Raw genomic sequence first — 24437 nt, 5'->3', positions numbered from 1 at the left:
GAGGGCAAGCAATACCTTTCCTGCAGATTCTCATGTGAAACTGCCTAATTTAAAAACTCCAGGAACAAATTTAAGTACTCAGAAAAAGTCAGAGTCAATGATCAACGTGCACAGATATGGTAATGTCTGTGCCGGAGTGGGGTGCTGTTGGACCCGGCAGGGCGTGGGAGCCTGAACAGGACTGACACTGAAGCATCCCCCTTCACCTGGGCAGGCAGAACCAGTGGCCCACACTGGGTGAAGCTCTGGGCACTGCTAGAAGCCAAAAGTCTTGACCACTGGGTAGAGCAGAAGCTCAGGACAGGACATCTGACTGCATGGCCCTGTCAAGGCTGGCAGGCTGCTGGCAGCATGTGACACTATGCAGGTGCCCCAGACTGAGGCCACACTCGCCTGTCCTACAGACTCCACCAACCGGGACTCCCTGGACATGATCGAGCGCTGCATCTGCCTAGTATGCCTGGATGGTCCAGGTACTGGAGACCTCAGTGACACACACAGGGCCCTCCAGCTCCTCCATGGTGGAGGCTGCAGCTTGAATGGAGCGAATCGTTGGTATGACAAGTCCCTGCAGGTAAGTGCCCCATTAATGGCCCTACCACTGCATCGCCTCTTCTGGAGCAAGCCAAAGGTGCATGCTCTTGCTGTCTTCTGACACTCAGACTAAACTGGTGATGCCACCTCTAGACTAGCTACATGCAGAACCAAACTAACACACCCCTCCCTGACTGTCCAGCTACTGTGTTGGAAGAGTTTGGTCATACCTGGGCTCCCTTACCCCCATCACACTCTGGGGTGGAGTATTACCACCCATTCACCTAGTAAATCAGGACTCAACAGTTAATCAGGATTCGGGTCTGACCAGAGATGCCTTTTTTTTCTGAATGTCCACCACCTGGCTTGACCATTTCAACACACCAAAAGAAGCAGGGCAGCCCAGCATTGGATAAATGCATCCAAAGGAACAAGCACATAATTCATAGCTTTTTATTCACGTGCATCATAATGCTATTGCAAATGAGTTGTGCTCTAGGATGGCCATTCCTTCCAGACCTCTAGCCCCCTGTAAACTCTGCAACCTGCCAATACCTAATACAATCTTGTTTATTTACAATGCCACCACACTTTCACAGTGGCCATATAAAAGCAAGTTAACCATCTCTCTGGGTTGGGCCAGCCCACTTCCATAAACATTTCCCAGCTGTGTCTCATTTTCTCCTTGCTCCATCCCTGAGTTTGGTAGGTTATCTTCTTTATTGGTTTGCATAGTGATCCTGTTATTTCTGATGAGTTCTGATGCTGCTGGGCTGGCCGTTTAGCCTCCATAGTGCCGCTAATGGCTTGGAATCTTTCACAGAGCAGTGTTGGAATGAAATTATATAATGGATGCACAGGACACAGAGCATATATAGTAAGCGTTGGGTACAGTTTTTCAAAGACCCATTTTCCTCCCTTTAAGTGACAGGGACAAAAAGGTGCCCATAGGGTATGAGTTCAGGTTCCCCATTTTGTAGAGAAGACAGAAATTAGATAAGCCAGGGGTGCTACCGAGGTGTCATGGACCTGAGCTTGAGGACATGGAAGATGAGTCTCCCTATGGAAAGAAAGATTGCTAGTCGAGGGAAAGAGTCAGGGAACAATGAATAATCACAGAAATGCTCTGAGGGTGTGTGATTGTTTGTTGGCTAGATTATTGAGATACATTGAGATTCCAGTGTCTGGCACAGATAGCCAAGACTGGAAGAAGGTATGGGGGAGGCATGTGGTCCCTGGGGATGTATGTGCTGTGGTCCCTGGGGATGTTCTCAGCAAACACCATAAGAGCTCATCTCTTTGCTCATTCGTTTGTTCATTTACTAAGGAGAGACAGCATGAGGAACTCCAAAGCATCCCACTTCACGTGGGGTACAGTCCAAGAGTCAATCCTCACCTTTCCCATTATTTTTTCTCTTAATACTTTTGAGCCTTGAGAATAATACTTCTTTACCAGGTGAATTCAACATAGTCTTTGTAAAACTATGCAAAGGGGCCTAAGGTATCTCTACAGTGTCTGTGGGTCTTTCTCTCTAATTTTTATCTCAATCCCGTGAGCTGCTTTACTGAGCTGGCTCAAATGAGTCATCATCAGGTCGAGGGGTTTGAAGGCTCTGGTGGATGTCTCCACGGTCAGCAGACACAATCGCAGACTGATATCTGTTGGCTGTTGAATACAGCACGCTCCCCACACCTTTCCCACCAAAGAACCTGCTCTTTCTCCTTACAGATCTTCTTACCAGCAAATCACATTGTTATATTTTATTCATTTATGCAACACAATTACCAGCAGCTGCTCTGGGATGGACACTCATCTAGATCTTGGGGATAAACTCAGTGGTGGCCAATGGAAGCAGAGTCGGTCTATTAGGCAAATGGTTGCTGAAAGCACTGGAGAATGGTGTCTGCTGTGCATGCCATAAAGGACAAACAGGACTGAGCACACACTCAGCCCTATAGACCGTGCACCAGACACTATGAGCTTACTAACAGCTCTGCACTGCTGCTGCAGCAGGGAACTTGGGCTGTCCTTCCACTGCCTAAAGACCTGTAGGAAGAGCTTCCTCAAGACTTCCACACCGTTGGGTACCTGCAGCCATCTGCAGCATCCTTGTTAGGAATCAACAGTCCTTGGTATCCTTGGAGTAGAAATGCCCCCAAGAGGTCAGGGGGTCCTAACCCAGGCCCACCCAAGGTCAGCTCACCTGCCTCTTCTTTGTTACAGTTTGTGGTGGGCCGAGATGGCACCTGCGGCGTGGTGTGTGAGCACTCCCCTTTTGATGGCATCGTCCTGGTGCAGTGTACAGAGCACCTGCTGAAACATATGTGAGTCTGGGCAGAGCAGAGGAAGGCCTCAGAGGGCTGCCATGCCGAGCCAGGAGAAACTGGGGTGTCAGTCCAGAAAATGGCTGAGCCAAAGATGAAATTTGGAAAGAAGCTCAAAGACTGCAAAATGAGCACTACAAGCCACAGATGGGAGGTGCAGGTTGGGCAGGAAACTCGAGGCACACAAGGAGACGTGGGGGATCCAAGCATTGATTCAGGGAACTTAGACCAATCTTTCCTCTTGGTCCTGAGACAGTGCCAGGTACCTGGTGGCCCAGCACAAGAGGGAGGTCTCCTCCATCACGGGCCAGATCCCCAGTTTCCATGCTGCTAGCCTGAAGCCCTGCTTGCCTATCCCTTAGCACGCTGCATTCCTTCTAGCTTTTGCGGTTTTGCTCACTCTCTTCTCAGATGTAGGTTCCCAGTCTCTTCCATGAAAGTTGTTGTTGGCGTGACAGAGACATAAACCAGCCTCTGGAGACACAACAACTCAGCTTGCTACCACATTACCAACTGTCTCATAAGGACCTCGCAAACATGGCTGAACACTAGGACAAGTGAATGCAAATCATACATGTTACAGTCAGGTGGAAGCGTTTGGGATCCTGGCTCTGTCACAAAGGAGGTTTGGTTTATCTGCTCAGTAGGCAGCTCAGACACCCTAAATTTCAGGTGCTGTGCACAGCAGCAGCTAAGATGCTTGCACAGGAAAGCTGTGCTGCCCCCAGCCCTTGGCTGTGGGGTCTTAGGAGGTTTGTTCCTTTGCATCTGCAGGTTGACAAGCAACAAGAAGCTGGTCCGAGCTGACTCAGTCAGTGAGCTCCCTGCCCCCAGAAGGCTGAGGTGGAAATGTTCCCCAGAAACTCAAGGCCACCTCGCCTCCTCGGCAGAGAAACTTCAAAGGTGAGGGAGTCCCTACACTTCCCCACCCCCAAGAGCTGCTGAAGCATCCTGAAAGATTCCAAAGGCCCCTAGGACTCTGTGCCCTTTCAGGTTCCACCCACTTTCATCTCTCATGGTAGTAGTCAAACTAAAGAGGAGTTATGGCTCTCAGGAAATAACCTTGCTCAAATGTCTACCATTTTCATAAAATGCAAACCTGAAGCTATTTTTTTTCCTGCAGGTTTCACCTGACTAAGCAGATTTAAGGCTGGGAACGGATTCCCTGCTTTGAGGGAGTAATAAACAACTGCTTTGAATAGGTCATTTGAATCCAAGCTATTTCAATTTGCTTGAGTTTACACTGCAACTTGACAAGGGGGCCTCTTTCCCAGGGGAGGAGCTGGTTCTGGCCATAGCGGACAGAGGCAGAAGGGCTAGCCATGCATTGCCTTGGTCAGTCTCTGGGTGAGAATACCCATTCACTCAATCATCAAACTCAATTGTGTGTGCACTAGGTCTGTGGTAAAACAATGGAAACCTCAGAAATGAATGGACCTGGGCTTATCCTCCATACTCTAGCGGAAGAAGCAGATCAAATCATGTACAAGTCATGAAATGCCCAAACCTGCAGATAGACAAGGGATTGAACTCTGCCTGGACAGTGAGCGAGGGAAGAGTCAGGACAATGGCTTCTTTAAGCCTCTGTAGGTTCATAAAATCCATGCTAGTATGGAGAGAGTAAATGAGAAGATGGCTGGAATTGGAACATAAGAGAAAAGCTGGGCCATGCTGTGGAGAGCCTGCCCTGCCTATGATTAGGAGCTCCTCCTGGTTAGGAGTCTATGGGGGCAGCACAGATGGGCAAGTCACAGTGTGGCCAGGCCGAGTGTGGAGACATTTCTCACTTGGAGCTGCTGTGGAGGCAGCCTGGCTTTAGTGAATGATAAAGAGGTTTCTGGGTTTCAGTGGAATGTTGTTGACATCGTATCTTTTATGGTGGGGTTCCACAGCGAGCGGGCTGCCAGAAGAAGGAGACGGAGGAAAATAGCTGACGGTCTGCTTATTCTCAGGGGCCTGTGTGCTCCTATGTCCCCCAGCTTCTCCCTAATGGGGCATGAGGTGTTACCTGGACCTACACAGTCCAGGGAAGGTGGTAGGCTGAAGTGAGCAGAGTCTGGAGAGGGGGGTTTCTGAGTAGCCATGGTGATAAAGAAATCTGCCCAAGGAGTCTGTCAAGAGGTAGGGGGTCTTTCCTGTGCCAAGCATCTGCATAACTCCTGGGAGCTCAGCTCCTGTGAGGCAGAAGGACTCAGTTCAGGTGAGTGACAGGGATAGTGTGAGTCGGAGCAGGTTACTCCTCCAGGAGCTGTGCTTACACCTGGCTGAGCCGGTGACACACACCTTGCTGTCAGTGCTCCACTACCACCAGTCCCCAGCCCCCAGACATCAGACTAGACTCCAAACTCATTATAAGAGAATACTGGCTAATATGGGGGAGCACAGGCATTTCTGTGTAGACACAGGGACATTTCCTGGTACTCTCTGATAATGATAGGCATATCCTGGGAGGCATGCCCAAGTGGACTATCAGATGGGATGCTTTAGAGCCTATAAGCTGGAAAGGAGGTATGGCTTTCAGGTTGCAGACAGAGGGTTAGAAGATAACCATAGCCAGCTGAACAAAGATGTTATCATTGGAGCTAGGTTTCAAATAGGAATCAAAGGCTAGAAGCAAAAGGAGGGTGCCACAATTGGGGTGTTGCCTAAGCTGTGGTTTAGGGGTCTGGGACTCACAGGGGCTGCCGTGCAGAGCTCAGAAGAATTGATTGAGTGGACAAAATGGGGCTTCTGTTAACAAGTAAAACAGCAACTGAGTAAAGCTCGGGTCCTCAATGAGCTACCACGACAGTCTGTCATATCCCAAGTCTTTCTGCCCCAGAGCACAGCAAGGAGAGACTGGATGACAGCTGGCTGAGAAATTAACTGTTAGGACAGTTGGGCATCCACAGGGACACTGGACCACACACAGTTCCTGCACAGGTCATATACATGGTCTTTTTCAGGTCTGCTTTGTAGGCAGCTAGCAGGTAGGAGTAGTCTGCGTGTGGATGAGGCTTACTCTGCCCATGCAAATGTCTCATTTGCATGCCCCTCCCACTTCACTGCTGCAGCCAGGCCCACCTCTCCCTAGAAGGGTCCCTCTGGGATGAGCTCACCTGCCTAGATGAGCCCCAGTTACAATGTGCCTTCTGCCACTTGTACAGGTGAGGGTACATCTCTGATACCCTAGGGCATGTCTGGATGATAAGGGTTATGCATTCATCTTCTGGATCTAGGACACGGACCAGGATCAGAAAACATGGGTGGGTTCTGTGGTATAGGGGTCTTATCTTTCATACAGAGTGTCTTCTTTCTTTTCCACAGAATAGTAAAGAATCTGGACTTCATTGTTTATAAGTTTGACAACTATGGAAAAACATTTATTAAGAAGCAGAAATACAGCCCTGATGGCTTCATCCAGGTGGCCCTCCAGCTGGCCTACTACAGGTGAGTGAAGGCAAGATAAGCCTGTGCACAGGTAGACTCTTGGACAGGATACTTTAGAGTCTAGAAGCATCCTGGAGGGAGGTGTCGGGGCAGAGGACTGGAGGATGACCAAAGCCAGCTGCAAGGAGATGTTACCATCAGAGTTAGGTTTCAAATAGGAATCAAAGTCCAGAAGCAGAAGGAAGGTATCGCAAATGGGGAAGCCTGAGCTGTGGTCCAGGGGCCTGGGACTCATAGGGGCTGCCTTGCAGAGCTAAGGAGAATCGGATGGGTTAGGAAGACCATGAACTTGCAGAGACTGCTCTTTACCTGATTTCCTCCGCTCATCAGAGTTCCTGTGGCATGAGCCACACCTCCCTGGTCTTCCTAGCCCTGTTTGGGGTATGGAAACAATGGCACCCATTCCCCAGGATGGCCTGGTCAAAGACCTGAGGGTCCCTATTGTTCTTTTCCTTTATTTACCCACGTATTCCCATATCAGTTCTCCAATTTTCTCTCAAACCTGCTGTTTTCCCTCCTGACCACCACTGTCAGCCCCCCTCAGAAGCTACCAGAAACCTCTGCTTGGCCAGCTGCAGCAAAGGCCCCAGAAATGGCTGCTCCTACTTGCCCCTTCTCTATGGTCCTGTCTTCATGAAGAGTGGGCTTGGACATATGCAAATCAGTCTCTACCACTTTGCTGCCTGGTACTCCCTGGGTCCACCCCTGTGCTTTGGGGCCATCCTGTAAACTTTTTGACCTCTAGATCTTTGCTGTAGCCGCAAATCTGCCTTCTTACCTGTCATCTCTAACTGAAGGGCTACCTCTCAGAGGTCTGTCTGGAGACACTCTCTTACCAGAAGCAACCTCTTAGACTCTGTTGTCACCCAGTTCTCTATGATATTGAACTGACTGGCAAAAGTGTACCTCTTCTAGAGATAGATGTGGGACCACAACTTGTTCTATGACTCTGGGCTCTCATTAGTCTCAGTCCTGTGGTTTTTCTTCTTCCTTATAGTCAACTCCGTGGATATTACTGGCTGATAGGGATTGGGGATTCTGCTGGTCAGGGATGCAAGCCCAGGGTGGTTCACCTGGTTCCCATGCATAGGGAGAAAGGCTTTCTAGACACCAGCATGAGCTCTGCTAGAGTGGCCAGGAAGCTAAAACAATGTGTGAGGATACCAGTCACAGTTTTTCCCATGAGATACACCTTGATGCCCTGGTGGGCCTGGGCATCTGACCACACTGAACCATACTTGGCTTTGACCAGAGGTCATGGCTGAACCATTTAAAACAAACCAGGCATCCATGGAAGGTGTGCGTGAAAAACTGCACTCATGTGACTCTGCAATATTAATTAACACTCATTAGGTCTCACAGAAAATTCCAGGTTTCCCTACAGATTGGTGGTGGTGGTTTGCTTTGTTTTTGTTTTTTTTTTTTTTTAAAAAACCAGTCACCTCTTCATTTTATGTCACCATGGTGTCCCCATAGTATAAAAGTGTACATGGTTCTTTACATCAAAGACTTCCCAGCATTCATCTCTGAAATTCTCCTCTAGAATTCTATTAACATTAAAATGAAATACTGTGCCACGTCATGTCAGAGCTATGAAAATAAAGCCTGCTGGAGCTATTTCTCTTTCAGGATTTATGACTCCCTGAGAACAGACTACTCTTTTCCATCCGTCTTTTATCTTGTTCAGACTTTACCAGCGGCTGGTGCCCACCTATGAGAGTGCATCCATCCGCCGCTTCCAGGAAGGTCGGGTGGACAACATCAGATCGGCCACTCCAGAGGCTCTGGCTTTTGTGCAAGCCATGACCGACCACAAGGCTGCCATGCTGGTAAACCCCACTCTGCCTTAAGGGTCCACAGGGAGGCCAGGGAGGCCACCATGGGCTGCAGTGCACTTTGTTCCACACACACGGATTCCCTGCATGGGCTGCAGCTGCCCTTCCACACCTGACCCTCTTCTTTGTTCACAGGCTTCTGAGAAGCTGCAGCTGCTGCAGACAGCCATTCAGGCCCAGACGGAGTACACAGTCATGGTGAGTGGCCATTCCTCAGGAGCGCCAACTGCTCAGTGACTCAGCAAGGCTGCCACTCCCTTATTTTTATTCATTTTTATTTTATTTATTTTTACGGCACTGGGATTGAATCTAGGCTTTTACACTTGCTAGGCAAGTGCTATAGCATTAAGCTATATGTCGAGTCCTTTTTTTTTTTTTACTTTTTCTTTTGAAACAGAGACTCATCAAGTTGCCCAGGATGGCCTTGAGTTCACTATGTAGCCCTGGTTGGCCATCAATAGTTGATTCTCTTACCTCAGTCTCTCAAGTGGCTGGGCTTGATTATAGGCTGGTTCCACTGGGCACAGTTCTTTTCCTTATTTCTTCATCATAGGCAACATACCCTTCCTGCCTTCCCCAGGTTTCACCACAGGACAGTAAGTGGTGTTTGAAACCTGTTGACAGTAGTGATGGTAATAGCTCACAATATGTATACTACTTTACAGTATTTATAGGAACCACCAAATTGTGGGGAGGGCAGCCTGATGAATATTGGTGGCTTGTTCCCTGGCACATTGGAAGGGAGTCAGAATTTATTATCACCTGAGGCTGATTTTCCCTCTTGTTTTCTATATGTTCATTTATGCTGCCTATGAACTGAAGGTCTTTGCTGAAAATTAATAGTGAAATCAAAATTGTATGAGGACTATTTCTCTAGTTTGAGGGAATAATTTATTTTTTAATATTGCAAAGCTATTATTTGCATGCAAACAAGAGGGAACTTGAGCTAGTGATCAATGTGGTAATTACAGATCACTCAAAAACAAGCAGAAGGATGACAAAAATCGATGAGAAAGATTGAGCAGATTATTCTGTATGTACCTGAAAGCAAATCCAACATATTTCTGAGTTTCAGAATTTATCGGTATAGCCTTACCTCTAACTCGGTCCCTGATTTGATCTCAATAGCTCAATATGTTTGCTCTGTTTAAACAGTGTATTAGCCAGGCATGATAGCTCAGGCCTGTACTCCAAGTACTCAGGAGCGTGAGGCAGGAGGATCACAAATTCAAGTTGAGTGTGGGATCTGAGTGAGACTTCATCTCAAAAAACTCTTAGTCAGCTTTTCTACCACTCTAACAAACAATGGAAATGAATCAAGCAATCAGCACAGAGAAGCAAATACCAGAGACAATTAACCAATCAGCAGAGAAAAGGAAAAGAGACAATCAGCCAATCAGCACAGAGAGGGAAAAACCTATTTTGGCTCACAGTTTCAGGGATTTCAGTCCATGGTTGGTGGCTTCCCAGGCTTCCAGGCTAGTGGACAGGCACATTGTGGTAGGGAGCACATGATGAAACAAAACCATTCCCTTTTATGTCAAAGAAATAAAAGGGAAGAAGATGGGAAGGATCTGGGATGCCACGATCTGCCTCAAGGGCACACCTACCATTACAGGAAGACCTTCCACGGGGCTCTCTTAAAATTTCCACAACTCCCCAGTGGCACCAAGCCTTTAATGCATGAGCCTCTGGGGACATTTCAGATCCAAACAACAGTAAGTGCCTGCTCTGTAGTCAATTCATTTCCCTCCTGCTTCATGCTAGGCTAAGTGCTATCTATATACAGGAAATAAAAACTGACATCCATAAGTGCTATCAGTAGGTATTTAATCGGGAGTCAGAGTAGAGGTGCTTCAAAGTTATGTCAAACCCTCATGAAGAAGAGTCCTGGGAAGTTATAGAGAATGAGGCAGAGCAAGCTTCTTCCTCTGCTTTGAAAAGCTGAGAGGCCTTCCTCTGGGCCTCCTCACATCTTTAACGTGAGGTGTGGAGGATTAAGGAAGGAGAGGAGAGCCAAGGAGAGAGCAGCACATTGTAAAGGCAAGAGTCTTGTGGATATGATCTATCTGATAGGAAGAGCAGCTCCGAGTGTGCAGCTTGCAAAAGACTGAGGAGCAGAAGAACTGGGTTGTCTGCTACTCAGTGTGGGGCAGAAGACTGACAAGCTGCATTAGGGGAGTGGCTTGCCAAGCAGAAACTGTATGATACTGGAGAAATCTGTGGCTGGCCAGAGTCAAAGGATGAAGAGGAACATGTAACTTCTGATTCAACATGGCACGTTGAATATAAGAGTTGGACATCCCCCACTCTGAAATTCTCTAGAACAGAGAAATGTGAAGCCATACTCCTATGAAAAGAGAATCAGAGAGAAGGCAACTGTCAAAGTGTTGGTAATGAAAATTAGAGCAGCTGGCAGCTGGCTTAGGGCATGGACAAAGAGGCTGGAAAACCCAGAGTGCTGAGGTATAGCACCCTGGGGCAGCTCAGGCACCAGGGCCGCAACAAAAGTAGGGGTGTGTGAGAAGAAGAGGGTTGGCTGATGGTTTTTTCTGTTTGGTCTGATGTAACAGAATCTCGTGCAGTGCATAATTTGTAAAGAACACACTTTGTAAGATTTGTAAGATTTCCCACACTTCTGGGATCCGGGAGTCCAAGTTCAAAGGATGAGCAGTGAGGTTGTTGGTCTCTGCTTCCAAGACAGTGCCTGCTGCTGCATCCTCTAGAGAGAAAGGTTATGTGTGATGTTCATGTGGCCAAGGTAGAAGGCAGAAAGGCTGGAAGCCATGTAGTCTCTCTTATGGGCCCTTCACATTCAATGGCCTGATCACTTACTAAAAGCATAACCTCTTAGTAAATTTCATTGACTAGTGACTTTTGAGATATGAATTTTTGTGGTTCCAAGTTTGCCTCACTGCTGGGGTGTGAGAATGCAGCTGGGCAGACATGCTAGATTGCATTTACCCTACACTCACTGTTGGGTGTTAGACTTGAGGGAAGCACCAATACAGCACTCAGGGGGTGGGAAAACACAGCCTAAGATGAGGGAGACCGCAGCTGGAGTTCCCTGACTCCTGAATAGGCATCCAGTCACCACTGGAACCCATGTAGAAGAGTGGGGAATGGAGGGTTGGTGGTGGTCCACGGGCCTGTGATGAGGCACCTAGGGCCAGGGTTCCCAAACTCCTGGACATCCAGACTCCACTGGGTCGTGGGGAGTTGGGAACAGAATTGGTCTGTGAGCTGAGAAGCCTAGGGCCTGGGGAATGGGGAACTCCAGCTTAGCTCATCAGAGATTGCCTTTAGCTTAGTTGCAATTGTCTGGGAGCATGGAGGGGCCTTCTGCAGGAGACTTACACAGTGTGGCTGTGTAGATGAAGGCCTCCTCCATGCTCCCCATGGCAGTTCTTGATAAAAAAGACAATCCATGCTTATCCATACTGTTTATTGACTGTTCATCTTGGAAAATGGGTGCATACCACCTCCTCAGGGTAGACCAGAGATGAAATACCTTATGTAAGAAGGAATGCCCAGGAAGGGAAGCTTATTGACTGAACCCTTAGGACCGCTAGATATCTCATTAACTGAAGAACTCAATTTTGGGCTACATGACTGATGTGAGGAGTGTGGTCATGTGTTCTGGGCCAGGAATCTAGCAGGGAGCAGAGGCATGGCTACCATCGCAGGTGGGTGCCAGAGTCTCTGAACCCACTCAACCTTACCAAGTTTCCTTGGTAAGTTGTGGGGTCTACCACCCCACAACTTTTCAAAATTTTTTATTCTATAAATAAGAACAGAAAACTCTAAAAAGTATTATCAAGAAATAAAGATAGCTCTAGGGTACAGTGTAGCAGAAAATGTCAATAGAAGTATTGGGAGATAATATGAGGTAACCTACTTTAAACACCAACAAAACAGAGATGAAATGTAAGAAAGATAGGGTGGCTTAGTTCAGGTGAGCAGTTTCCCAAATAATAGTTGTTCAGAAAGAGAAACTGGAGAGTAGAAAACAAAATAATTCAAGAAAAATATCAAAGGCTGTGGATAGTTCTGTTGTGATCATAAAAAGAGAAAGAGTTATAAGAATATGTTCTGGTGAGGTGTGGGGGAAGGGGGTGCCTTGGCAGGCCCTTGCCAAGGCATCTCTTCCCCCTGAGGGAGCAGACACACACTGGTATAGTATAGAATAGAGTTTATTTAGGGCATGGGAAGGGGAGTTAAAAGGGTAACAGAGGCAGAGAAAGGCAGAGAGAAGGAGAGAGTAGAGAAGTAGGGGCCGGCCATGACCACATGGAGAGAGCAGGGAAGGGAATGAGGAGAGAGGGGGAGCAAGGGGGAAGGAGGCAAGGGAGAGAAGCAGGAGTAAGAGAGAAAGGAGGGGGCAAGCAGCCTCTTTTATAGAGCCAGACCTACCTGGCTGTTGCCAAGCCAAGTAACCTTGGAGAGGAGCATACCTGGCTGCTGCAAGTTATCTGTGGGGGTGGAATTTATACAGAATGCTAACAAGTTCAATGACAGAGAACTTGCCTAACAGGCATAGACCTCTGGGTACTATCCCCAGCACAGAACAAAACAAACTTCAGAACCACAGAAAATGCTTCTACATTGAGGGAATTCACCATCTTACATAATAGGAAATATTTATGCCAAGGAAATTTCATTGCCCTATAGACAAAGAGAAATCCTAAGTTTCTCAGAGGAAAAAGAAAACAAAAGTCATAAATAAAAACATAATTGGTTTCTCAATAGTATCATCAGAAAGTAGAGGATAGTGAGAAATGCCTTCAGATTCTAAGGAAAAATGATCTCCAACACATCTTCCATACCTAGCTAAACTATCAGCAGATTTAAAGACAGAGTAAAGACATTTTAAACAGAAGAGAGTTACACTTCTTGCTTACTAAATAGCCTTTCTTACAAAACTGCTAAAGGCTGCATGTCACTAATGTGTGAAAATGATAAATAAATAAATAAATAAATAAATAACATGGAAGATTCAGCACACACACAAAAAAATGAAGTAGAAAGACTCCCCAGGATGACTCTGAATGGAACTGTAAGTCAACAGCTTTTTAGTAGATCTAGAGAGCAATTAGTACATAAAAGAGAAATAAGTAAGAGAAGACCGAAATGAGGGTTGCATTTAAGAACTAATTAGAAGTAGATACATAGACAAACACAACTAAATGATTGTCAATTCAAGGGAGAACAAAAAGTTTAATGAGAAAGGAAATCTAAGTCTGGGAACATAGCTAAGTTGGTATCACTTGCCTAGCATGTGATAGGCCCTGGGTTTCATCTTCAGTAGAAAAGAGAGAGGAAGGGTGGGTGGAGGAATGGAGGGATGAAGAGAGGGAGGGAAATCTAATCATAATATGCTGGAAGACCCAGTTGTGGGTGTCTACATGATGACATTCTATAGGCACTATCTGTTGCTCAAGCAACAAGGAGTTGAAATATGACTCCCCTGGGAAGACTAAGACGCAGAAGCAGGTAGAGGAAGCAGAAGCCAATGCTTTATTTCTTATAACAGGATGTTTATAAGTAAGTCTGAAAAATGCAGTCACAGCATTCAAGTATGGATTCAGAGCAATGAACATAATGTCAAAGGTAGTAGCTAGAAGACCTTGCCCCTGTAGAGTGGGAGTCGGTGCTCTCAAGGTGACATAGCCATTGTCTTCTTTGTGTTTTAAACTGTAAACAGGGGGTACTCGACACTGTACTTTATCTAACTTTGTACTAAGAAATTTAAAGCTACAAACTTTCTTTTTGGAGAAACATCCTCTGAAGCATCACCATGGGATCTTTTCTGTTATTCATGTTTACTTGACAAAAGCATCTGAATCAGGAGTGGGCAGTAGAAAGGAGAGATAGGAAGGCAGCTGGTAGGTGAGACGAGTACCTGGTTAGCCATGAGACCAGGGGAAAGAGACAGGGAACAAGACAACCTCCCAAGGCTTAAGAATGTCTTTGATAGAGATAGTAAGGAGAGGATCCCCCAGTGGGAAGGCATGCCTGCCCAGGCCCCTCTCAACACTCCCTGCTCCCAGCCTTTATTATAGTTACAAGCAGTTCACATGGTGGTGACTACCTACATGCCCTCCTACACCATGAACACAGGCCTCTGCCCATCTGCCATCCATTGGGCAGCAGCAGCAGGTATACAGTAGCTCCTCCAGGTCCTAGATGGGGACTAAGGCCAGAGTCCTTGTACTCTGTACATTTGATTCCTCTGCATACATTGGATTGTTAAGAGAAGCAGGACAGGTTGCTTACAGAGCATCTCCCTCTGTGGACCCTCACAAATGAAAGGATAAATAGAGGTCACCAGAGAAATGAAGCATGTCCACTACTGGAGAGGGCTCCTAGTACCTTCTCTCTGTCCCAGCAGGGCAAATGAAAGGCAAACTATGGTAGAGCATGCGTTTAGAATGTGGAGGGCCCTCTGTTCCATCTCTAGCACCACCTTACATAAATTAATTAAGAATAGAGTTAGCTCAAGTTTTATAACTTGTCTTTCCAGACTATAATTAGATGTCTTCAGGGAGAAGTGCCCGCATCATCTTTATGCATTTGTTCTCAGTTGAAGAAGAATGACTGTCAGAAGCTAATACGTGCCCTGTAAACCCAAGTGGAGTTCACTGGGAAAGGGGGGTTTCCTCCTAGGAGGGGCTGTAATAGCTAAATGGCCACCGTACATAACAGACCTCAAAAGTCTTAACTGCTCTGATGGTAACAAGGTTTATGCTGCAGGCTAGGCCAGGTGCCCCCGCCCCGAGTTCCCCACACCTCAACCTCCCAGACTCCCCCAGCCCTGCCTCAGTCTCCAGCTTTTCCAATTGTTCCATATAAACAGGTAATTGCAAAGAAAAACCAAACATAAGAGTACAGACCCTATCTACCCAGCCTCAAGAGGGAGAGTTTTAGAACAATGCCCTGACCCTACTTCTAGTCCCAGAGTCCTTTCCACATAACATCCTGGAGTCTCCCTCCCTCTGCCTCATCCATAAGAAGTTTAACTATCTCCATGACTGAGAGAAAGAGAGAGAGAGAGTGAGAGACAGAGACAGAGAGACAGAGAGAAAGAGAGAGAGAGACACAGACAGAGACAGAGACAGAGAGAAACAGAGACAGAGACAGAGAGTCAAAAACCAAAAATGAAACTCCATGTCATTCAACAAGCACTTCCATCTTTCTTTCAATCATCAGCAGAGCTTCTGTCTGGCTGTCTCATCCTTGACTCAATGACCAAGATTACAAATCAAATTTAAGTGAGTTCATGCATTGCCCCAACTGGGTGATAAGCCCTGTCCCTGCTTTGTGCTGGAAGGCTAAAAAATTAGTTATGGTGTGATTCTAGCCCTGACTGTTTTGGCACCCCTGCTCTATGCCTGGCCTTGACACATGAGCCAGCTTTCTCCCCCATACTCTTCCTTTGGGCAGAGCAGGTTGGTGCTAGGCCAGGCAGGCTCAGCCGGTCTTCTGTTGGAGTAGCGTGCAGGTGCAGCTGTGCAGTAGAGGCTGGGCTCGCTAACTTTTAATCCACACATTCTTAAGGTAGATCCCAGCCTTCTCTGGGCACAACCTGGGTATGTAGCAGTGTGCTAGTGTCCAGGAGCACCAGAGCAGATGCTCACACAGGCTATCAAGAGCAGTTTAAGCAAGGAGTCACCATGGTCTTGAGGAGGAGATAAGAAGGGGAGGAAAGGTACAGAGGAATGCATCTCACTGCCTTCTGTGTTCCTGACTCCCAGGCCATAACTGGCATGGCCATTGACAACCATCTTCTGGCACTGAGGGAGCTGGCCCGAGACCTGTGCAAAGAGCCATCTGAGATGTTCATGGATGAAACCTACCTGATGAGCAACCGGTTTATTCTCTCCACCAGCCAGGTACAGTCTCTGCGTGTGCAGCCAAGGCCCAGAAGGCCCCATAGTAAAGACATTAGTGACTTGGAACCTGGTTTTGTCTCTGCTTCTTTTTTAACACACACACACACACACACACACACGCACACATGAAGCATATATACGCACTGCACATATATGCTCATATTTGTATGGATTTAATATGTATTATTTATGCAAAATAATTATACGTACTTACAGGATACAGTATATGCTGAGGTATCTGCATGTACTATCAACTTTGTCAGTTAGAGAACATTCAAAACCTTTGTATTAGCTACTTTGAATTATTTAAGTTATTATTGTCAACCATTTTGAGCCATACAACAATGAAGTCAATTATATCCTCTCCACTCTCAACCCTACCACCTGGCTCTTCTTTCTTTTTAATTTATTTTTATTTCATGTGCATTGGTGTTTTGCCTGCATGTATGTACATCTGTGTGAGGGTATTGGCTCCCCTGAAACTGAAGTTGCATTAAATGTGAGCTGCCATGTAGGTGCTGGGAATTGAACTCAGGACCTCTGGAAGGGCAGCCAGTGCTCTTAACCACTGAGCCATCTTTCCAACACTTTTTTTCCTTTTAACAAGTTTTATTTTTATTTATGTGTGTGTGTGTGTGTGTGTGTGTGTGTGTGTGTATTTGTCTATGTGCCTACATGAGTGTATGTGATATGTCTGTGGGTGCCCACAGAGGCCACAAGAGAGTGTTGGATTCTCTGAAGCTAAAGTTACAGGCAGTTGTGAGCTAGCTGCCTAATTTAGGTGCTGAGAATTGAACTTGGGTCCTCTGGAAGGGCAGCAAGCTTTTTCAACCACTGAGTCATTTCTCCAGCTCCAGGCTCTGCCTCATAAAGGTTTGTCACCTTCAATAGAATGATCTAAATGTTCAGGACATTGATAATCTCCCATTTTTCTAAGTAGGAATGACCACAGGCTCCCTTAGCCAAGGTAGTCAGGCTGGGAACACATCCATTTGGGGGATCTAACTATCATGCAATACTGCCTTACCATCCGCTACATGTGAGGGCGTGTCCCACTGTAGAGGACCCTGGGATCTGAGCCCTAACAGGCTTGATTGGGGGGGGTCCCTCAATTCGGTCATGAGGATTATGGTAATGAATGGCCAGGACACCAATGGCAGAAAAACAATTATCAGCCCAACATTTCCTACCTGGTGTTGTACACATACCATTGTATTAAAGGACCACAACCACACAGACAGAATGACGGTCATTAGCCGAAAGCTACAGCCACACCAGCCTCCCGGAAGTTGCCACATTGCAAACGGCTGGACATAGGAGGTGAAGGGGGCTGACAAAGCTGTGTCTGAGGATAAAAGCTCACTCAGTAATATAATTTTGTCATTACAGCAGTGGGCTTGCAGACATGAATAAATGAGACCAGAATACTACAACATAAATTCTTCGAGAAACCATCCATGGGCATAGAGTGCTCTGGAATGGCTTCGTGGCCTCCAGCCATTGCACGGCAAATTTATCTGACAATGCAGTGACTCTATTAGCAAGACTAATGGCTTGTTCTGCCCCATTAAGATGGCCAGGGCCATTTCAGAAGGCCTAAGAGCACAGCACCAGAAACCTGTGGAGTTAAAACAGACCCTGCCCCACACTACTCTGGCTCAACAATCATTTCTACTTATCCCTAAAATCATCTAATAAAATGAATTTGGGGTCTGAGTTGTTTAGTGGTAGCTTTCCCACTGGTTAGTAACATTTATGGCTTGGATGCTTTCAGAGCACACTTGCTTGGTTTGCGATCCGGATCGCAAAGTCTTAGCCCTCTAGATTCAAAACCGCTAAGATGGCTAACTAAAATTCCAGGTGACAGCAGGATTGGAAGTGTCGGGTGCTGGGTAATTGTTCATGGGTGGGCGGACCTTGGGGAGAAAATCAGACCAGCCAGGCGGTACTGACAGTAATTAAGGATCTGGAGGAAATCAACAGAGAAGACGGCCAAATTTCCTCCAGTTCATAAATTACTCCCTGTGGGAAGCCATCTAATGGTTGGGTGCCACCAGGGTGCCATTTAGTAAATTAGCCTGATTGCCACAGTGCCTCAAATGGCCCCTAGATGAAGGAAAGCCTTGACTCAGGCCAAAGCAGCAAGTCGTCTTGGGAGCTCCCAGCTCCACAAGAAGGACCAAGTACACGCTGGGGAGTAGGTTGGGGGTCTCTTTCCACCCACACCTTGCACCTTGCTGGTTGCATCCAATCATTGATGCCAACACAATTTAATCTGGTCAAATCCATGATAAGGGGATCTGGACAGAAAGCAAATATATATGATGAAGTCTTAAGATACAGGAATTCACCCATCATATTCGAGCAGGTTCCCTGGTTGAATGCCACAGAATAGGCTGTTTCTGACCTATGCTCTTCTCCAGGTGCCCACAACCATGGAGATGTTCTGCTGTTATGGCCCCGTGGTCCCCAATGGGTATGGAGCCTGCTACAACCCCCAGCCTGAGGCCATCACCTTCTGCATCTCCAGCTTTCACGGATGCAAAGAGACCTCATCTGTGGAGTTTGCAGAAGCGGTGGGAGCGAGCCTTGTTGACATGAGAGATCTCTGCAATGCGAGGCAGCCTGCTGACAGCAAGCCACCAGCAGTGAAGGAAAAAGCTAGAGGCCCAACCAAGCCAAGCAAGCTTGACTCCTGCCACTAGCCCAACCTACAAGAGTCAGACCTTACTAAGCCCCGTTCCCATCCCCCACCCCAGCTTGTTGTTGCTCCCCTATCCTTGGGGACTCACATGAAGCTGGCATGTTAAGAGAGAGAGAGAGAGAGAGAGCCCCTCATTATTTATCAATGTGGCCTCTGGCCTTTACAACTGGAAATGAGACCCAGCCTGGCTTGGAAGCAGCCTGGGTGAGCTGGGAGCTCCCTCTGAGGTCTTCAGAAACTTAACCTTTCCGCTTCTTTCCCAGCAATACCCAGTGGTGCACACGGTAGCTCTGCCAGTGGAAGAATAGTCATCTCATCATGTTATGGGCCCAAGGCAGAGGCTAGATTCCTTCACACACTCACATGCACACAGATAGCCTGAGTTCATTTAGAATACCGTGGCCTGCACCCGCAAAGACATTTCTTCCTTTATCTTCCATAGCACAGTCTTCCTTGAGTTCAGATTATCTCATCTAGCTAGTCAGAAAGAAGGAAAGAAAGAAAGAGAGAGAGAGAAAGAGAGAGAGAGAGGAAAAAGTGAGAGAGAGAAAGAGAGAAAGACAGACTAGCAATTATCTCCATTTGATAAGGGAGGGAGCTAAGTCTCTGGCAAGGCTGCGAGGATTAAGGCTGGGTTGTGGGTTAAAGGCTACATGGCAGATGAGCAGTGGTGTCCCCTTTGGGGAGACACTGTCCAACAGGCATTGCTTGAGTGATTTTCTCCTAAACTATTTACACTGATCAGGGAGAACCAAGCCTTGGCTGCTCTTCTCTATCAGAAAAGAAACTCCCTGAATTTATTGGATGTATCAAACCATGCACTGTGAGGGTGTAAGACCCATAAGTGGTAGACCTTTGGCTGGAGGGAACAACTCCTCCCTTAGGAAGGGACTGGAAGCTGGCCTTCCCCCTCCAAAAGGAGTGTACTCATATTTATGCAAAGGCAACACTGAGCCATGGCCACAGGCTGCTCTGTGGGGACCCTGGGAAAGGAGACTGTCCTATGGGTCCCTAAGAAATGGAAAATGAGACAGTTGTTTGAAGCGGGGATGCATTCATTGTAAGTATGGCCACCTTGTCATACTGCTAAATTGCCAAATTATTTATGAAGTTGATGTTTGGGTTCTATTTTTATAATATAGTTCTAGATTTATGGCAATATGTACATTTTAATTTATAGTTCTGTGCTTTAAAGAAATACATGTATGAATAAAGAGCAGTATACTGAAAGCATTCTATTCAAGATATTTAAGGACTGTAAGTCTGTATTCAATAAAATATAATGCCAAGAAAGACGATGTTGTCACTCTTCCTACTGACCAACGATATAAATACTGTGATCCAAGTCAACAGTTCCTTGCCCTGTACCTGGACTCTGCCAGCAACAGTGTCTGCGGATGTGGCTGGAACATCACACAAAGCCAGGAGCTTGAAGCCAGTCTGGGCAGCATAAGGAGACTGTGTATCTAAAGACAATTAAAATAAATGATGCTGGGCCATAAAAGAAAAGGGAGGGAGCTAAGTCTCTGCTGGTGCGTATGGCAGGCCACATCATGATTGAGGAGAGGCATGGGTTCCATGTGGCATCTGTGACTGACTGACAGGAATTCAGTGAAGAAAAGGGTGCTCTCTGTAAGCCTGTCCAAGCATGTGGATGGGTGGAGTAAAGTGGGGGTGCCTAGCTAAGAAGCCCGATGGTGCTCCATGCTTGTGTGCCTTAAAACCTTTCTATGTGTCCTTACTTGTAATATAGGAATACTGAGGGCAACACTGCTTATTTCTGGGGTTTGGGACAAGATGACATGAGATGGCCATTGTTTGAAAATGGAGGGGAAAACATAAAGATCTAGCATTCTTGTTGAAAGCTCAGCAATACAAGGTCACACTGGTCCAAGCTGCAAGACCCTCTCCATAAGCGAGCAATCTGTGCCGAGTGGAGTTTTCCAATAGAAACCCCAGAGCTTTCCCACAAAAACACTGCAGCATGCTGGTTAGCTAGTCAGGATATGGGAAAGCCACATCTCAAAGAGATAACAGTTTAGACTTAGAGGAGAGAAGGAAAGTGATATGATTTGTTCTTATGTAGCATACACATGACAGATGGCCTCCAAACAACCACATATGAAATGCAGACAACACAGAGAACAAGAAGGAGAGACAATATAAAATTATGCCTCCCTTCCCATTGGTAGATGTCGACATTCAGAGAACTAGGCAGGCACAAGAGCAATCAGAAGTTTCCAAATTATTCTGGGACAGCAGTCTCCTTGGAGGTAAATGCCAGTGCCCATCATTCCCTTTGTCAGTTCATCCCATTCCATTCTTTATGTACATATTTTATATATATGTTTGTATAATATATTATTATATACATATATAAATATATTTACATATTCCTGGAGTTTTCTTTTCAAATAGCCCTTTACACATGAGGAACAAGCACAGAGCTCTTCCTGGGAACAGCTGGCCCCACGTCAGATGCAAAGACCTTTCTAAACCGACTCTCTCTTTGTTCCTCTCCTGTCACATGTTCCTAACATCTCTTAAAGGGATTTCTGATCCTATCCTGTCCCTTGTATTATGGGCCCCAGAGTTCTGCCTATGTGCTCTGTTTCTAATTCAGAAGTGATATGGCAGGCTGAGGTGAATCAAAAGGGCTCCTCCAACCATGAAAACATATTCTTAAAGGGAAAACATTTAAGCTATATACAGGCATTCAGAAGGTTAAAAAAAAATTCCAGCACTTGGGAAGCAGAGGAAGGCAGATCTTTGTGAGTTCAAGGACACCCTGGTCTACAAAGCAAGTTCCAGGATGGCCAGGGCTGTGTAAAGAGAGCTTATCTCAAAGGGGGGGGGAGGAGCAAGAGAAGGAGATGGTGAAGGAGAAGGAAGAAAGAAAAAGAGGAGAGGAGAGGAGAGGAGAGGAGAGATAAGCTTACATCTCAAATTCCAGAAAGAAGGATGCCCACCCTGAGCAGTGAGCAGGAGCTTCAAGTTCATCATATATGACAGGCCTGTTGTAGTTTCATGTCTGTCGCTGTGTTGAAACACTCTGAGCAGCACAGATGGGGGAAGCATTTCTTTGGCTGACAGCTCCAAGCTGCAGTGAAGTATTGCTGAGGAGGCAGGAAGCAGGAACTTTAAGCTCCACACCCGCAGCTAGGAGCAGAGAGAGAAGAAGCCCCTGGATTCCTGCCCCCTCTTTGTCCACCGCTGATGGTCAGCTAGCTGTCTTCACTCTGACACAGTTCAGGGCACAGCCCAGAAAATAGTGCCACTCACATTCAGGGAGGGTCTCCCCGTGAATAAACAGTCAAGGCAGTTCTGAGGACATGCTGTCAGGCTTACCTGAGCTAGAGAATTCCTCAATTGAGACTCCCTTCCCAGGTGATTGTAGACTGTGGCAAGTTGACATTTAATACTTGCAGCTCAATGTCCACTGGCCCATCCAACACATAGTCACTTGGGGTTGACAGGATGTCAAGCCCATGGAGAGTGAAGAAACTACTTAGTGTCCAGCACAAACCAAAGCCCCAGAGGCATCTTCATCTGCAAAAGGGGGAAAAAACCTCTTCCCATTACTGCTCCCACCCCCACCCCCATCCCCACACACACATGCCCCAGACAGGAGCAAGAAATTCTGCCATCTCCTCTAGGTGGTAGATGCAAGGGAAAGAAATGTGTGAAAAATCAAAACCACAAGCTTTGCCCTGTGAAGATGAGAACTCTGCATTTACATAATCATTTTAAAAGGCCAAACTGGCCTGATACAATAAGACCCAGAGAATCACATACAAAACCACTTCCCACCTTGATTACATCAAAGGCCCACAGTAGGAACCTGCCTATTCCAGATGAGCTCACCGTCAGAAACACAAAGCCAGGAAATAATGTGCCCTCCAGGAGAGCTGCACTGAGACAAATGGAATCAGGACCACAGGCACTTCAAAGACACTAATAAACAGATGTATTTAATATTGTTAAAGACACTGTTGAAGGGAGACAGGATGAGGAACTCTGATATACATGAAAAGTTTGAAGGAGGAGCGTCCTAGTTTGCTTCCTGTTGCTGTGATAGAGACTGTGGCCAAACACAACTGAAGGAGCAAAGAGTTACTTTGGCTTACATCTCTCTATCACAGTCTGGCACTGAGAGAAGTCAGGGCAGGAATTCAAGGCAGGAACCCAGAGGCAGGAACTGAAGCAGAGGCCATGGAGGGATGCTACTTACTGGCTTGCTCTCATGACTCACTCATTTAATATTTTTATACAATCCAGGACCACCTGCCAGGGGGTCACACCCCTCACAGTAACACTCAATCATTAATCAAGAAAAGGTCTCTGTGAACTTGCCCACAGGCCATTCTGAAGGAGGCAACTTCTCCACAAAGGCTTCCTCTTCCCAGATGATTCTAGCTTCTGTGGAGCTGACAAGACAAAAGCCAACACAGGGACATAGTAGACAGGATGTGGGGAAGCACGAGTCAGTGAGAAACAACTGAGAATATTCTAGAATCTAACCAATAATTTTAAAACTCATTAGGTCAAAAAAAAAAGACACAAATTTTAAAATACTTAAAGAATGCCAAAGATACCACATAACAGGTCTGCTCCCAGAATGCCTCAATGACAAGGGTAGCACAGTTTATTATGATACCACCAAGCAATACAGGCCATTGCTATTGCTCTTACTTACCAGCCAGAACTGGATGATAAGTCCCTGATGCTGAAGATACTGCTTGATTTGGTTTCAGGATAATGATAAATCAAGCTGAATATGAGCTGGAAGTGTGCTCCCTGCTGGCTAGCTTTCCTACTGCTGGAATGTGCTATATAGTCTACTAGGAGAGAAAAGTCATGAACAGTCTTCTAGCTATGTATCCCGTGCACTATATGGTACCAATTTGCCAGGTAAGTGTGTTCATTGATGGAACTGTGGCACAACTGACACGAGAGTGTCCAATCACCTTATTGCTAGATCTGAGTCTCTCTCCACAAGAGGAATTCATGTCTGGAACTATAAACCTAGTCAAAACTCATAGCAAGGGAGGTCATAGACCCTTAGATGGGAACTACTACTAGCATACTGCTGAGTAGACATGGTACCAAACTGCCTCCCAATGTCTATACCCATAGATTAGTGTCCCTCCCTAAAATAGTCAGAGAAGCTTCTGTTTGTAGTTTATGCAGAGAATAAGGGAATGTTGAATGTTTGGCCGTGAACAACACAACAATGTTATTTCCTCCAAGGCTTAGGGAATACTGTGGAAGGGAATGTGAAAAGAACATAAGAGCCAGAGGATAGGAAGGGCACTGTGAAATGCTATTTTCATTCAGGCAACTGTAATTAGATATGGTCAGTAAAAAACAACAAAGAAAAGACATGTGTGTGGGAGAGGGCCTTATAGGAAAGGAGGAAAGGGGTTCAGTGGAAAGGGGAGACATAAGAGGACAATGTGAGATATGACCAAAGTTCATTAAATATGAGTATGAAAGTGTGGACAAGGAAATTAAATTCACTTAAACATACCTCATAGCAAAACTTTTGGGTTATGGCAAAAGTTTTTATGGGCAAATAATACCTCAAAACACATCAGAAAAGGATATGATAAAAGAATTGGTGAGTTAAATATAACTTTAAAAAAATAGGGGGGAGCCGGGCAGTGGTGGCGCATGCCTTTAATCCCAGCACTTGGGAGGCAGAGGCAGGTGGATTTC

The 24437-nt window shown here is 46.3% G+C and overlaps 1 protein-coding gene across 1 annotated transcript in view; it reads left to right on the top strand.

Annotated features, from left to right (window-relative positions):
- Chat (choline O-acetyltransferase) overlaps positions 1–18907 on the top strand; it is a 55557-nt gene extending 36650 nt beyond the window's left edge. Inside the window, exons 8-15 of the mRNA XM_031361513.1 lie at positions 405–574; positions 2759–2859; positions 3634–3762; positions 6166–6288; positions 7976–8117; positions 8259–8321; positions 15878–16015; positions 18439–18907. Coding sequence (XP_031217373.1) covers positions 405–574; positions 2759–2859; positions 3634–3762; positions 6166–6288; positions 7976–8117; positions 8259–8321; positions 15878–16015; positions 18439–18720 — 1148 coding nt within the window. The 3' untranslated portion in view covers positions 18721–18907. The remainder of the gene's footprint in view (positions 1–404; positions 575–2758; positions 2860–3633; positions 3763–6165; positions 6289–7975; positions 8118–8258; positions 8322–15877; positions 16016–18438) is intronic.
- Positions 18908–24437: the final 5530 nt, after the last annotated feature.

Source organism: Mastomys coucha, unplaced genomic scaffold (assembly GCF_008632895.1).
Source record: "Mastomys coucha isolate ucsf_1 unplaced genomic scaffold, UCSF_Mcou_1 pScaffold9, whole genome shotgun sequence".
Classification (NCBI taxonomy): Eukaryota; Metazoa; Chordata; class Mammalia; order Rodentia; family Muridae; genus Mastomys; species Mastomys coucha.
The sequence above is the reverse complement of the archived record's forward strand: the minus strand, read 5'-3'. Positions and strand labels throughout refer to the sequence as shown.